Below are 17,143 nucleotides of genomic sequence, written 5' to 3' on the forward strand. Positions count from 1 at the left end.
TTTTTTCCCTTCTATACAGAAAACCCTAATTTCGATTATCACTCCCATTTTGGTATAGAAAGTGCAAAACAATGTTGTTTTCATGAGCTATGCTTACCCCACTGCTCCAATTTTTTTTTTTGAAAAATAAAAAAAAAACTAAAAAAAGAAATGGAAAATAGAATATCACCCACCGTCGCCAATGAGGGGTCGGGGATTTTGAGGTTGTTCTCTGTGGGAGAAAGGTGTAACAACGTTGTTGGGATCACATCCATGCCACTACATCAAGGGACGCATTAACCATCTTATAACCATCAATGGAAGAAGACATAAAGCCATAAACACACTGATCGAAAAAGGAGCAACCTATGAATCTTTGAGCAAAAACCATACAACCCAAAAGTAAACTCGTTTTTTAGTAAAATAAATAAATAAAACAACATATCCAGTTGAAATGTAGAACAACATATCCAGTTGAACCCAACACCACCTTCATTCTCATCATCATCCTCCATTGAAGGTTTGGGGAGAGAGAAAACAGAGGAACAAAGCTTTGCGGGAATGGAAGGGGTTTTGAATTTCAAAATCTTCTAAAAGGCATGTACCCAATGATGTCTAAAATATAAGAAAACAATGACCTATGGAAAAGACCCAAATACCCTAACTTAAACAAGTGACACCTGTCCAATTTTTAGGTTTTTTGGTAACTTTCTCTTCTGGATATTACCTAAATACCCATTTCTAAGTTTTTGACACATGTCATTTTCTTTGGTTTTTTCGTCCTTGAAGGTTTAATTATTGGACTTCAACACGCGACCCAAAAGTAAATCTTTTCAACTTCTCTCCAGAAGCTTCAGCACCATTCACACACTCATCTACCACTCTGCCACACTGCTTTTCTCCGTTCTCTTTCCTCTACTCTTTCTTCCTCACACTCTCAACTTCTCTTTGAAGCTTCTTCTTCCTTTCCACTGCCAAGTTAAGTGTTTGATTCTCTAACTATTACCAACATAACCCAACACAAATGTGTATGAAGGTATTTTTGTTGTTGTTTCGATTTCATTTTATAAACATTTTTTTTTTGGTTTTCAAGGTGTTTTGAAACGTATTTTTGGCTATCAAAAGGTAATAACTTTCGATTTTTTTTGTTCTTTTTTCATATGCATTGTTACCCGTGTTGTTGTTTGAAGGTGTTTTTTGTTGTTTTAGTTTCGTTTTGGTAAGCGTTTTTTGGTTTTTCAGGTGTTGTAGACCTATTATTAGGTGAAGAAAAGGTAATAACTTTCGAGTGTTTTTTAGTTTCTGCTTCATCTTCCATATGTATTCATGTATGTGTTGTTGTTTGAATGTATTTTTTGTGTGTTTCTACTTCGTTTTCATAATTTTTTGTTTTGTTTTTCAAGTTCTCAACTTTTCTCCAGAAGCTTCAGCACCACTCACACACTCACCTACCACTCTGCTACACTTCTTTTCTCCGTTCTCTCTCCTCTACTCTTTCTTTCTTACACTCTCAGCTTCTCTTTGAAGCTTCTTCTTTTCCTCTGTTCTTTCAGGTTTTCTTCTTCTATTAAAAAGAAGATCGAAGATTTTTGAAGATCCAAAACGAAGTTCTCAAGCAGAAGGATGAAAAATCAATATGAAGTTTTATTTTTATTATTTTTCCATTTTTTGAGTTTGATTTTAATTATTTTTGTTTCGTGAGCCAACCCATCCTCCTGGTGGTGTTCCAATGGTGTTCCTCACATGTGGGTTTACGAGGTTAAACTAAGATCTGTTGTTGGATTTGTACGTTATTCATGGAAGTTTTTTTATATGAATTTTGTGTATATATAATTTGGTTGGTTTATGTGATGATGTTATTGTTCAATAAATATTATACTTACGATGCAGATGATGTTCTAAAGCAAGTTCTGGAAACTGAATACTTTTGATTTTTTTAAAAGATGAATGACTTGCTTAGTTAAGTTTCTAACACTAGATGGTAAAGTTTCTTCGGTGAAACCTCTGTATGTTTCGGTCTCTTCAAATCAGTAGCATGGAAAACATAAATTATTATTGAAGACCATTTAATAGCATGGAAAACATAAATTACTATTTAATGCAACTAGATGGTAAAATTTCTTCAATGAAACCTCTGGATGTTTCGGTCTCTTCAAATCAGTAGCATGGGAAACATAAATTACTATTCAAGACTATTTAATAGCATGTGAAACTGAAATTATTATTCAATACCTTTTAATAGTATGGGAAACATAAATTACTATTTAAGACCATTTAATGCAATAACTTACTCTGTCAATCAATCCTACGTTCAATGAAAACCTGCACAACTTCCTATGAAAATTTTAATTTATCACTGGATTGGAAATCTAAGTTTATCATTGTTCAAGAAACCCTACACAACTTCCAATGAAAAAATTTTAAATATATTTGCATAACGTCTAAATAATGAATACGAAATCTAAATAAACGTTTGTATAAATTTTTGTAATTATTATTTGTATTGCTCCAGATAATCATCATTGCACCACTGATCTAGATAATTGAACTGCTCCATTAATTTGAACTACTCGGAATAAACGTTTATTCAGATAAAAAAAATTGGTTTTTCAGGTTTGGACAGCTCTGGAAAAACCATTATTAGTATTATCACTATTACCTCTGGAAAAAACCATTATTAGTATTTTCATTGTTAACTGATTTCATTAATTAAATTAATTAAATGAAAAAATAAGTATTGAATGAAATTAACATAATTTTTAAGAATGATAAGATTTGGTTGGAGATCTTTTCGTATTCCTATAGTCAATAAGTTTATTTTCGCTTCTCAAGATTTTCTTTCAACGAAATCATTATATTTCAACTTCCCAAAACAGTATCTATTTATATTTATACTCTAGAAACTTCTTTGAACTGCTGCACATTTCCAACACGAAATCATCATTACATTTTTCGCATTCCCAAATCACTGTTTTTCAAAGATTGCAATTGATTGCAATTGTTGATATGACTGTTGCGTTTCTCCATAATTAATATTAAATACAAAATTATTATCATGTATATTAAATACAAATTTATTTGTAATTTTTAATTTTGAATATATGTACTTCATTATCATGTATACTGTTAGCATCAACTTTTCACTTGAATCTTAGGTGGTTTATTTGTTTGATCTATGTTTAATTTAATTTAATTTTTATTATTGTTAATTGTTAATGTATATTCTAATTTCCAAAATTAGAAAAAAAAATAATATTAATTTTTTAATACAAAAATAAAAGAAAATTATTTACTTGAACCAAAAAAAATGTACAAGTTCATAATTATTCTGTCAAACTTTTTTAACACAAAAATAAATGATTTTTTAATACATATCACTAATAAATTATACGTCAAATTTTTAATTTAACACAAAAATGTACATACGCATGAATAATTAGTGATTGTAGTGTCAATTTTGCACTAATAAACTAGGAAACCAAATTCTCATATTGGAATGGAATTGAATGTTAGAGCTTTACAGTATTGTGAACTATTGTTATAAAATTTGAATTATAACAATATAACATACGTGTGTTTCATTTCATCTTAATATAACATACATGTGTTTCTATTTAAAAATTTTAACATCAATTTCATATTATATTTATTTTATACGGGACCAAATTACATAATACACCTACATTTTACTTTAACAACGACCGGTGCATATCCATCTCATTTTAATGTAATATATATGTGTTTCTATTTAAAAATTTTAACATCAATTTCATGTTATATTTATTTTATAGGGGACCAAATTACATAATACACCTACATTTTACTTTAACAACAACCGGTGCATATCCATTTCATTTTAATGTAATATATATGTGTTTCTATTTAAAAATTTTAACATCCATTTCATGTTGTATTTATTTTGTACGAGACCCTATTACACAATATGCCTACATTTTACTCTAATAACGACCCGTCCATACGCATTTTAATATAATATACATTGTGTTTTTATCTAAAAATTTTAACATCAATTTAATGTTGTATTTATTTTGTACGGGACCATATTACATAATATGCATACATCTTACTTAAATAATGACCCATACATATACATATACATTTCATTTTAATATATATATATATATATATATATATATATATATATATATATATATATATATGTGTGTGTGTTTGTGTGTGTGTGTGTGTGTGTGTTTTATCTACGAGTGTTTTGATTTAAAAATTTTAAAATCAATTTCATGTGGATAATACTTTTGTACGGGACCAAAATTCAAAATATACCTACATTTCATTTATTTAATAATTCAAAAAAAGAAATATGTTCAAAAACATCAAATAATTAACTCAGAGTCGATGTTTACATTGATAACAATATGTTGTATTTTTTTTAATTTTAACCTTGAATTCATATTAAATTTTTAATAAAATTACATTTCACAATATATTTGCACTTCATTCATATTTACATTACATGCTACTTTTTATAACAATAAAATATAGTAATATAAATAAATAATTCATTCAAAAATAACAAAAACAATATTAATTTTTTTAATCTAAATTATTAACAAAATGACCCAAGCATATTGAAAAGACACTTGAATCTATTATTACTATACCTTGCCAACAAAATTACAATCTTCAGATTTATTCTTAAATGTAATTATTTTAATATCTAAAACATATTTACATGTTCATATAAATTATGCTAATAATAACAATAATTTAATTTAATTTTTCATTAATATAATGTATATAACATTTAAACAAAATGCTTACAACAATAATAATACAAAAACAAAAAGAAACTCGTGCGCACGCACGGGTCTCATACTAGTAAATGACTAAAAAGACTAATTTTTATACACGTGTCAGTATAATAGATAGGGGTAATATTGTAACCGAGAGTGTATAAAATGACCAAAAGCCCAAATATTTGCACACGTGTCAAGAATTTAAGTCGGAGTATTTGAGTCTTTTTCAGAGTTCATTGTTTTCATATGTTTTAGATACCGTTAAAGATTTTGACTATATGACCGTGTATATGTATATATGATTACGAGTTTACATTTTTGGCTCTTTGCGCTATTAGTTCTCCAATAATTGTAATGGTTCCATTTTAATTCTCTATATTATAATTGCGGACGTTGAATCTCTCATGCACCATTTTAGGTTTCCAAATTCTCATTTTTGTCACAATCATGTAACTTTTAGTCCTTCGTAAGGTTATAAATTAATATAAATTAGCAAATTCTGATTAAAAAGTACAAAAATTACATAATTACGATATTTATTTTCGAAATTCATATGAACCAAAAGTGTGAATATATCTTTGTTTTTTTCTTTCAAAGCAGAAGACCATTAAAAATGGAGACTAAAATAAATTTATTTAAATTACAGCCAATAAAGTAATTAATTTTAAATTAAAAAAAACAACAACAATCTTATCCAAAACTAAAAATTAAAGTATATTTAAATTTTTTTTTTATTTTCGTTCTCGTACTTATCTTTTATATTTTGAAAGAAGAAGAAAAAAATGACTCTTCTGTTTTGTTTTTAATCATAAGTAATAAATAAACTGTAAAAATAATGTAAGAGAAAAAGTAAAGGAAGGACCCCAGGGTTCCTTTCCACATGAGTTATACACGTGGATCCATTTTCACTTTTATTCTTTTGCATGCATGATTTAATACCACTAGAAAATAAAATAACAAAATAAAAAATAAATTAAACTTCGATCTTAACCCCACCACTATAAAAGGACCCCACCCCACTTCTCCCGAACTCACTCTCACCGCCAGCATTAGATAGATTCTGGATTTTCAGCCTCTATTCAACAAGAAGCGATCAAAGAATAATCACACTCGTCTCTTTTACCGTGCAACTCGTTGTGTTGTGTTGTGTGGCACACCAAATTTCGCTACTCTTCAAGCGATGAAGGCTCTCACCAGTTCTTGTTCTAAGGCCATCGTCGACACTTCACGATCTTGGCCTCCCAGAGTTTCCATTCGTGTTTCTGATAGACCCGAATTCTTCTTCTCTCCGCGTCCCTGGAACGACAAAAAGGGTTGCAACTTATGGCTCCTCAAAGTTGTTCCCATCAAGGGCGTTTTTCCAGTTCATGCAGTGCCATCAAAAGACCAGGTCTTTATCCTTTTGTGCTTAGTTTGCAGCCTTGGTTTTCTTTTTGAGTAATCCAGTTCATGGGTTCTTGTTTCTTTGGAAGATGGTTGCTTTCGGGTGGGGGAGATTCTATTGGGTTCCCCAAGATATGCTTCTTTTTCTTTTCTTGCCTCTTTTTCTTTTCCTGAATATTCGTGTACTGTAGTTTACCAACTAAAAGGTCGAGTTTGGGCAGTTTTATCGCATCTTTTGGTTTCTTTTTTACACTTTTATTCTTCCTTTTATGTGAGTGAGTGTGTGTAGATCCAAAACTTGCTGCTGACCATTTCGTTTTACTTCTATACGTCTTGGTTCTGATTCCATTGTCACTTTCTTTTTTGTAGCCCTTTTTTAGGAATGATTATCTATTGAAATGTTTGACGGCTTCAACATCAATTCTGTTTCTGTTTGCTTTTTCCTTTACCATTTGCCACCTACACAATCTTTTGCTTTAATTTCATTTAGTTTTTCAAGATTTACTGTCTTTATACCAAGCATGAAGTAAGATTCTTTCTTGCTTAGTTCCGGTTTGAAGTTTTCTCTGTTTCTCTGATGTTACTGGTGAAGCCTCTTCACTGTCTGTATTTCCATGATTGAGTGTAATTCAAAGAGCATATGAGCCAAACTAAGAAGATGTAGTTTTAGTTCTATTTCCTATCTGATTTGAAGAGTAATAAACGTTTCCATAAAAATGTTGAAAGAACTACGCTAAAAATGTTGAAAGAACTGCATCTAATTTTATTGCCAAACTTATGTGGGGAAATTAGTTAAGAAATGTTGTCTGGTTGTTGGACACACATTCAATAAACTGAGAACATATTTGATTAGACTGTCTTGACCTGGATGAAATTTTGCAGGTGGACTTGGAAGCTGCAGAACCTGAAGCTGAAAACAATAAACAAACAAGTGGGTTTGAATGGCCTTTTAAATTTGTCTACTATATCCTGTGGAATTCAAAATCCTAACATTGTAATTTGTGGTGCAGATGAATCGAAGTTTGTTCGTGTAGCATTTGGGTTGCAAAAGAATTGTGAGTTCGGAGAACAGTTTCTTATAGTTGGAGATGATCCTTCGCTTGGTTCATGGGACCCATTAGAAGCATTGCCGATGACATGGTCTGAAGGACATATATGGACTGCTGAGGTGGTGAGTAAAATCTGATCAGAATTTGAAAGTATTTTCTGATAGAGAAGATGAAGAAATTTTGTTTATGCTTTCTTTTATGTAATCAGGATATGCCTGCTGGAAAGTTGATCCAGTTCAAGTTCATATTGAAAGGAAAAGAAGGTGATATTATTTGGCAGCCAGGATCAGATAGAGTCATCCAGACTTGGGAAACTGTGAATACAATAACTGTTTGTGAAGATTGGGAGTATGCAGAACTTCAGACAATAGCAGAGGCAGATCAGCTTGCTGAACCAGATAAGGAAACCCCGAATGACTCTGAAGTGTCTGCTTCTGCTGAAATTTTGGATAACCCTCACAACGAACTGGATTCCAATGCATCTGAAGTAACGACTGCTGAAGATTCCAAATTTTATGAGATACCACTTGCTGAAACAGTCACTGATAATAGTAGTTCTTCCTTGACGGAAATTCGTCGTCGTGCTATTGCAAGAAACATAATTCCCGATGAGGAATTCTTCAAGGATACTAGCAGTAAATGGAATGAAAAGATTGAACCGAGTGAAGAATCAGCTGATCTTGGAAACAATGGAAGTATTGCATCACTGGAGGATGAGGAAGGGACAGTTGTGGAAAGCAGCTTATTATTTGAATTTGTAGGCGATCCTGTTCTTGTACCTGGCTTAACAATACCACCAACTGAGCCAAGTAACGAGGCAAGCCAAGGTGAAGAAGTTCAAGAAAAGACTAGCAAGGACATTTCAGTTGAAGCTTCTGAAACTGATCAGGATCGGAATCCACCCGAGGTAAACGCTTGATGAGTGTGACCTTCCCTTTCTCCTCTCGTTCTTACCTTTCCCCTACTTTACTTGTCCGCATCTACCTTTGGCTGAGGATTGCATGATTCTCGTTTTGAAGAACAAGTAGTTTAGAGCTTGGGTTTTGGAGTCCTTGTGGACATGTGATTAAATAGTAAACGAAATTGTTCTGTTCTGTTCTGTTTGTATCATCATCTACGTTTTATCAATAAAGTGCATTGTGTCCTTCACCATTGGGCGTCACCTTGTTTCTTATATACACAATAAATGCATTTTTGGCCAAAAAGAAAGGAAGAAAATAATTTTTCCTGTTTAATAGCTATCGCTAATTAAATGAATCTTAACCATTGATGGAATGCTCTTCAACTATATGGAAAAAATGGAACAGCCCTTTGAAAGATTTTACTACAAGTTTTTGAATGCTTGAATAAAGAAAGCCATAATAACCCAATTTATTCACTAGCATTCTGGAATTATGTAACCGGTTAGAAAGACTAATCAAGCATACTCTTTAGCATTGCCATAAGATTATGATTATATTCACAATATTATAATACATAGTTCATGCTAGTGTTGTTATCGCTTTAATCTTACTTTTTATATGCTTAAACTGTAATTGTTCAGTTCAGTAAGGAGCAAGAAACTAATGATGCACAGAACTATGAATCTGAAGATGGCACTCCCTTGCAAAATCACATGAAATGGGGCCAGGCAAGCGTTAAGAAGTTTCTTTCACAACTAGGATTCCATTGAGGGTCAAACTTTATGGAAGAAACATCATTGAAATTGATCTTTTCTGATCCATTTGAACAAATCTTACTGCATGGGAAAGATGGAAGGAGGTTCAATGTTGGGTGTATACAGCTGTCACTTAGATTGTATTATCTTTCAATTTTGGCTACTTCTGTGATCTGTGTAGCTGGTAGGAGTTTCGTGGGCGATAGATAGCTCTGTGGTTATGAATGGCATAGTGATAGTAGTTGGTATCATGTATCCTCTTATAATAAGTACTATGAAACACTTCTATGTTTTGCCTAATTCATTCTTATGCTTTAAAATATGGAAAATGTAAATACAACGGAACGAACCTTACATTCAATTATTTAATTTAAGTACCGGAAATAAGTACTGCTTTCCGATTATAATTAAAAGTTTAACTTACTAATTTGTATAATATAGTTCTTGATTCTACGGAGTGGAAGGTCTTTGAAAGTTGAGTCAAGTCTATTATGATGAAATATAAGTATGAGCTAGATTGATTTTAATGGTTATATTTAATAATTAATACTTTGTGTGATTATACGTGATGTGAATGGATAAAAAAATGAATCTATAATATTTGATAAATTATTACCAATTCTAAATTGTACTTAAATTGTACCAACCCTGAGTTAGTTATGTTATGAATAATAAATTACTGGTTGAAAATGTTTAGCAATGCATTTTTCATAAATTTTAACTTTTAAATTTAGTAAAGAATTATAATAAAACTATAGAAAGGGAATCGAAAACAAAAGTGCTTTGTAAATTTAAATGGTGTGTCGTGATTTGTGTGAAGTTGGCAGCGTACGACAGAGGGAGTCATAACTTTAGGCGTATATTGTGACTGACATGTTTGGAAGCTGTGTCAGATGAGTAAATTTTGGATTAAGATTCTCTGCATACAATTTTTTATTAATCTGCATGAATCCAACCGTAAATAGATGTTGAAGTTAAATAAAATATTGTTAGAAGTTTGCAAATAAATTTAAATTAATCAGTTCATTAAACTCTTTCAAATTTTTTAAACCAATTTTAAACCAATTAAAGAAATTTATTTGCAAATGTTTTAAATGGTTCGGTTACAATTTCTGTATGAGAAGCTAATTACTTGAAACTAGAGCTGTGAAAATGGGTCATCCAACCCAACCCAATTTGATTCGTGACGGGTTGGTCACTTAGTAGGTCAATCCAACCCGACTCACTTATTAGCGAGTCAACAAAATTAGAATCATATTCGACCCACCACGGTTTGGCGGGTTAAACGGGTTGGCTCACTAGTTCACTTAATTAAAAAAAAACACACAATTTTTTTTCTTCAATCCCAAGAAAACTAAATTATAATTTCGATTAAAATCTAAATAAACTTCAATACAATCCAAATAAAATTCCAAATTATGTTAAACTCCAAATACAAACCAAAATCATAAAAACATAAATTACTATCTAACATCAAATCATTCTTTTCACTTATCAATGGATAAATCCACAACATTTTCATCTCTTGAAGCATCTTCTTTATCCCCATCTACAATAAAACAAGAAAAAAAATAATGTTAACTAATAATATTAAAAGATTAAGTATTAAATAATTAAATTAATTTTACAATACTAATAATAATGTTACCTGTTAGTTTAAAATCATGCAACCAATTTTGTGTTAAAATGAGTGCCTCAACATTCTCTGGAAGAATGGAAGAACGATATTTGGTTAGCACACGAGAACCAAGACTAAAAGTAGACTCACTAGCAACGATAGTGATTGGAATGCTAAGCACGTCACAAGCCATCTTAGACAAGTTTAGATAACGATCTCGACGATCCCTCCAATAGCTCAATACATCCAACTTATCAAAAAATTTTGGATTAAGATTCCCTACATCTAAATAAAGATCCAATTAAGACCTTCCAGTGTCAATAACATGTTGGCTCAAATAATCAACATATTCCTAGGACAATATGAAAAATATTTAATATGTCATTCATAATTAAGAAATAAAGCACATTGTGTTTAAGGAGAAATTTGAGAATTAAAAACTCACATCAAATGCATCCATCACTTGCTCATCATTCGTAAAAGAAGAAAGTTGTGGTCGAGGAGAAACTTGAGAACTTGAACTCTTTGACTCATTTGGATTTAAACTGACATATTCTTCAAACAACTTATACATATTATCCTTTAAAACATTAATCTTTTCTTCACAAGTAGAAGGATCAATCTTTGAATAACAAAATCGAATTGCTTCCAACTTCATCCGTGGATCAAGAATAGCCCCAATAGCAAGAATATCACAATAGTGATCCCAATACTTACTAAACTTGTTCATCATACTCAATGACATATCTTTAATCGTCGGATCATCACTTTTTGCATTTTCACGCAACAAACATTCAATTTTCCAAACTTGCATGAAGTAACGATTTGAAGTTGGATAAGAAGAACCTGAAATCAAATTAGTCATTACATAAAATGGCTTCAAAAACTCACATTTTTTCAGCCCTTTTCCACTCATCATTTGATGGATAATGAATATAATTTCTATCACGGATAGTCAAGCTTGCAAAGGCACGCCGATATCTAATTGCACTCTCAAGCATAAGGTAGGTAGAATTCCATCTAGTAGCAACATCCATTCTCAAACCTACTTTGGTATCAATACTCCTCACTTGAATAACACATTCTTTAAATGTATTTTTTCTTGCCTCTGATCCTCTTACATACTTGATACTCTCTCTAATCTTATGTAAAGCATCAGAAGCCACCCTTAATCCCTCTTGCACAATAATATTCAAGACATGTTCACTACACCTTACATGAAAGTAATCACCATTACATATCAAACTATTTTGCAAACTCAATTGCTCACGCAAAATTTTTTGCAACACCTCATTGACACTAGCATTGTCTAATGTGATAGAAAAAATCTTCCTATCTATTCCCCAATCAAGCAACAAAGCAAAAAAATTTTGTGCCCAATCATGACCCGTATATGGAGGTTCCATTTTACAAAAAGTAATAATCTTACTCTTCAACCTCCAACTCAGATCAACAAAATGAGCAGTCAAATAAATAAACCCTTCTTGATTTATAGAAGTTCAACAATTAAATGTTAAACAAATTCGGCTATGAGATTTACGCATTGCGAGTTTCACCCTCTCTTTGTGTTCATAAAATTTCTTTGAAATATTAGACACAGTTGAATTCCTACTTGGAACTCTTATCTGAATTTAGATATACAAGCAATTCTTTAATCCACTTATACTCAACAAAATTATATGGAAGCCCATGTTGAATAATAGCCATTGAAATAAGGTCATCTACAACTTTTTGGTCAATTTCCCTAGATCTTAATTTTCCAGTATGATCAATTATCATTTTTTTTCCCACGTCATTGTCTTTTAATTTCTTTAGGACCGTACACTTTGACAAATGACGTAACATTGTTGAGGTCCCTATATTTGAACCACCAGAAACATACTCTGCACCACATGCATTACATTTTGCCTTTTTTTTACCTTCTTTTATACCAATTTTTGTAAAATGATCCCAAACCTAGGTCTCTTACTTTCTCTACCAAAATTTGTACCCTCATGAAGTGAAAGTGAAGGAAAAAGATAAGAGATAGAAATTAGAACCGTGAAAATGATGAACAATTAAATAGTGTGAAGTCCGAAAGTAGCGGATTCAAGACAATAACAATAAACTAAAAGATACAATAATAAATTAAAAGAATAACAATTTAGGTTTGAGTTTTACTTTTTTTAATATTATATATATATATATATATATATATATATATATATATATATATATATATATATATATATATATATATATATATATATATATATATATATATATATACTAGTTCTTATATCAAAACGCATGAGATATTTTAAAATGTATTTTTTTTTATTTAAAATGATTGAATAAAAACACTAAAATTAGAATTTAAAATTTTCATTATATTTAATATTGTTACATGCGTAATCATTATATATATTAAAAAATTAAATAAAACTATATAACTTGATTTTTTTTTTAAATTTATACGTCTTGATTTATATTTTTAGTAAAAAAAACTTGTATAATTTAAATTATATAAAAATGATGATTACTTTTTCAAATATCTAAAGTTTTTAAAATAAAAATTATAAATGAGATAGTAATGTAAATGTTTGTATCCAAAAGTTAAATTTAATAAACACTTAATTATATTAAATTTATAACTAATATTCTTTATTTAATGTTAATATTTATCCTTTTTAGTAATTAAAATATACTAATGGCATAAATATTCGTTTAACTTTTACTCACAAAAATATTTAGCAATTAAATGTTTTTATGAAAATAATTATGAGATTTGTGTAAAAAATATATAAGTTAATTAATAACTACTAATTTTAATAAAATACTAATAATAATACAAATAGTTATTATTATTTCAATATAATTAATTTCTTTCATATAATTTTCTCCAAATATATAATCATGTATACTTATAAATAGAATATTTAATAAAAAGTTTAATAATATGAAAAAAAATTAAATAATTAATTGCAGTTATTTTTTATAACAAATTAATTAAAAATAGATAATATTATTTTATAATAATATTATATATAACAATGAATTATATTATTAATAATATAATATACCTGAACTGAATTTATAAACATAAATTATATTGAAATCTACGTCTTTTAAAGTTATGTTTAATATAATTATTAATATATTTGGAAAAACATTTTTTTCTTACAATTTTTTTCTCTTTCAGATTTTTTTAATATATATATATAGAATTCATCAGTACAATGTTTTGATGTTTTCGAGGAAGAAGTGTTCATCCAGACGTTATAGTTTAAAAAAAAATCTAAAATTGTGTCTCCTTACTAATACAGATAAGATAAGTCGATTTTTAGCCGGGTTCCATGATTTGATCAGTTGAGTTTCCATTAACCCCTTTATAATATTTATTTTTTTGAATCGATTTTGGATCTCTTGGTTTGTTTCATGAATGTTAGTAGTGGTAGAAGGATTGGTCTTATTATAAATAGAATGATTGTCGGCAGAACAATAATAATGATTGTAAACTTAATTTTTTTGAATTTAATAATGTTTAGATGAATTGTTTTACACATTTAAGTATGTGTTTGATTTGAGTATTAAAAAGTTATTTTACACAGGGTACATGGAATGAAACAATAAATTCGGCCTCCTTAATTTTAGCTATACAATAAATTGTAATAAAAAAAATCACATAGATTTAATTAGATGTATTTTTTAAAATATATAAAATGAGGGAAACTTATATTTATACAATATATGGAAATACAATGTATTTAAAATATGCAATTGAATAATCTTATATAGAAAAAAATATTATAACATCTTTTGTTTACGAAAAATAATATAAAAATTGCAAACTTATACTAACGTAATAAAATCCGAATATAAAAAAAATAAAACATGAATACATATAAATATATAAATATATATAATAAAATATTAAAGAAATTATAAAATTAATGTAGAAGCTTAGATTATTTCCTAAAAGAATATCATAAATAATAAGATTTTTAATATAATAATTAACTTAAAGATTTTTTTACGTAAAAAAAAATATTTGAATATTTGTTTTTAGAAACCTAATATAATAAAATTTAAGTTTTTTTAGGAAAGAAACAGATAAAAATTCTAAATTTTCTAAAAATTTATTTGATGTAAGAAAAATATATTTGAAGTCATAAAAAAATAACTATTAATGTATTTTTTAAATCCTAATTTAATATAAATTTAATTTTTGTTCAAAATTTTAGAGAACTATCTTAAGTGTTGCTTGAATGTAGCTACATTTCACCCAAAGACAAAATTTCTTCCAAAATCTCGCCACAAAATATTTGTTGGTTTAAAATCATAATTATTTTTTTTTTCAATTTCTTTATGCTTTAATTTTGAAGTCCATATCTTTGAATATATAACAAAAAATTGTAGAGAAAAGTTATTTTTTTATAAGAAATAATGAAATGAAACAAAATTATAACAAAAATAGGAAACAAAAATGATTGTAAATTCTCCTCTAGAATTTCTTCCACATATCATTAAGGATACCTCATTGTTAACAATCAAACAGGAAATTTTTTTGAAGTGAAATTAATTAAACAATACTATTTCCAAAACTTTTATTAAATATAAGATAAATTCAATTAAAACTTCAAACTTGGGACGTATTAGAATTTAGCAGTGCATTAAGTCCCACAAAGTATAATTGCTCATGTTGATAATTGATGCTCACATAATTGAAAGATGTGTGTTTGTAATGCATTATGACACCAAAACCCAAAATATTAATTTCTTTGTTCAAAGAAGAAGATGAAAAGTTAATTGTTAGAAGAAAAAAAATTGACTTTGATGAGTGAGAAGATAAGTGTTGGAAAAAGAAGGTTAAAAGTTGGTGAAGGTAATCTTGGAAAACGAAAAACTTTGTAGTAGTGGTGTTGGCAAGCTCAATTAATTTTTTTGGGAAGATGAAAAATAGATCTTTACTATTGAAGAAGATAGTTGAAATTATGCAAGAATTATTTTTATGTCTTTTTTGAAGATGCAAAGTAGATTTCTATTACTTGGCTAGAAGGAAAATTGGATAACATCATTGAAACTTGATTTTTTATTTTGAAAGTTGGCAACATCAACTAAACTTTTACTAACATCATTGTCGCATATAGTATTTTGGATCTTACATGAAATGAGGAAGAAGAAATGTTGAAAGACAACAATACAACGAAAATGACACATTATGTATTTGTGGATTTGTGAAAGATAAAAAAACAAATGCTAAGATGATAGATTTACCAAAAATAATAAATTTTATTATTTTAGGGATGTCCATCCAATACAAATATTTTGTAGAAAGAAAATTTTTATTGTTCATTGCATTCTAGTGCTAAGACAAAGAAGTTTTACAATGTGAAAACTTTTTCATTGGCACTTTCACAACAAACTTTATGATTTGAGAATTTCAAAATGGGCATTTGATCCCACAAAACTGTTGGTCTTCATAAATAATAATAATAATAATGCATTATAAATACGCAAAATTTCCTTGTTTATTGTGGATCTGCCTGTTGATATGCTTCAATGCATTAAGACCATAAAAAATGAATTGCTTCTAGTGACAATTAATGTTGTGTGAATTAATGCTTGGTGAGAATAAGATTAAAGTCCCAATTATTAATTAATTTTCATTAAAGATGTTTGAGCATTAATCATTAAGCAAAGTACTTCAAACACATATTTTCATAATCTGGACAATTTTAAAAAAAAATATCACATTTTCCAATTACAACTTATTGTAAAAACCTTTGATGTGGATGCTAATTTCGTTACACTCAACCTTGAAAAAAGAGAAAATCTATGCCTTCCTCCAAAGCATGAAGAAGGAATGAGTTAACATAACAATTAAATGCGGACTACACTTACCAAGATGTGAGGGTTTGGCATGTAGTTGGACTTTTCAGTTACCAATATAAATTGAAATTGGACTTTTGAATTATTGAAATACAAATTCAATTAATAATTTTAATAAAAAAATTAAAATAAAAATGCCTAAATAAAAATAAATAAAAGATTAAAATGTCACCAAATAATACAAAATGCTAATTTCAAATCCTAAAAACAAACTTTTTAGTTTATTAAACTATCAAAAACTGAGTTTTGAATTTTTCCAAAATCAATTAAAGAAATAAATATCACTATATAAGTCAAACAAATTTGAAGCTCAATATTTGTATTTAAATAATTATATAATAAAGATTAACTGATTATATAATAAATATAAATCTTCGATCACTAACATTGATAAGTATAAATATATGTTTATTTGTTAATCTTAAAATGTTTGTTATCAGCACTATTGGTTATTGTTATTAATCGTTACTATTATTATTATGATTATTAGTATACAAATAATATTATTGAAAAAAATAAGTATGTTTTTTTGGTATTGAAAAAATATTTACTTTATGCTATTTATAGTGATAATTTCTAATCTCAAATATTCTGTAGGATTCTAAAAGATTGAACATTATTTCGGATATACATCTCTATTGCATACATTATTTCTTTGCATATATCATTATTGCATCCAAAAAAAAGTGTTTACATATAATTGAATTAAATTAAGTTAAATTGAATCATGTAATATATTATTATACATTATTATTAAATAGTAAATAACAAATGTCAAATGTTAATAATTATATTTCTTATATTAAAATTA

The 17,143-nt window shown here is 28.4% G+C and overlaps 1 protein-coding gene and 1 pseudogene across 3 annotated transcripts; one reads left to right on the forward strand and one right to left on the reverse strand.

Annotated features, from left to right (window-relative positions):
* Nucleotides 1-5,776: 5,776 nt before the first annotated feature.
* Nucleotides 5,777-9,143, forward strand: LOC114167424 (uncharacterized). 3 transcript variants are annotated; one of them, XM_028052511.2, is made up of 5 exons: nucleotides 5,777-6,144; nucleotides 7,020-7,068; nucleotides 7,148-7,308; nucleotides 7,395-8,093; nucleotides 8,730-9,143. In XM_028052511.2, the coding sequence occupies exons 1-5, from the start codon at nucleotides 5,935-5,937 to the stop codon at nucleotides 8,856-8,858; spliced, it is 1,248 nt and encodes a 415-aa protein (XP_027908312.1). In that variant the 5' UTR covers nucleotides 5,777-5,934; the 3' UTR covers nucleotides 8,859-9,143. The 3 variants fall into 3 exon arrangements, with proteins under 3 accessions (XP_027908312.1, XP_027908313.1, XP_027908314.1); XM_028052512.2 differs by having other exon boundaries at nucleotides 8,735-9,143; XM_028052513.2 differs by lacking the exon at nucleotides 5,777-6,144 and adding an exon at nucleotides 6,174-6,723.
* A 1,187-nt stretch (nucleotides 9,144-10,330) lies between these two features.
* On the reverse strand, nucleotides 10,331-11,494 carry LOC146882398 (zinc finger BED domain-containing protein RICESLEEPER 1-like; annotated as a pseudogene).
* Nucleotides 11,495-17,143: the final 5,649 nt, after the last annotated feature.

The sequence above is a fragment of the Vigna unguiculata genome, chromosome 10, assembly GCF_037176805.1.
Source record: "Vigna unguiculata cultivar grain cowpea cultivar isolate G323 ecotype 2 chromosome 10, ASM3717680v1, whole genome shotgun sequence".
Lineage (NCBI taxonomy): Eukaryota > Viridiplantae > Streptophyta > Magnoliopsida > Fabales > Fabaceae > Vigna > Vigna unguiculata.

Excerpts from the sequence above, each read along its gene's own strand:
- LOC114167424 (XM_028052511.2), top strand. The coding sequence starts at position 5,935 with ATGAAGGCTCTCACCAGTTCTTGTTCTAAGGCCATCGTCGACACTTCA. Across the intron at positions 6,145-7,019 it reads CAGTGCCATCAAAAGACCAG|GTGGACTTGGAAGCTGCAGA; the intron begins GTCTTTATCCTT and ends GAAATTTTGCAG. Across the intron at positions 8,094-8,729 it reads AGGATCGGAATCCACCCGAG|TTCAGTAAGGAGCAAGAAAC; the intron begins GTAAACGCTTGA and ends GTAATTGTTCAG.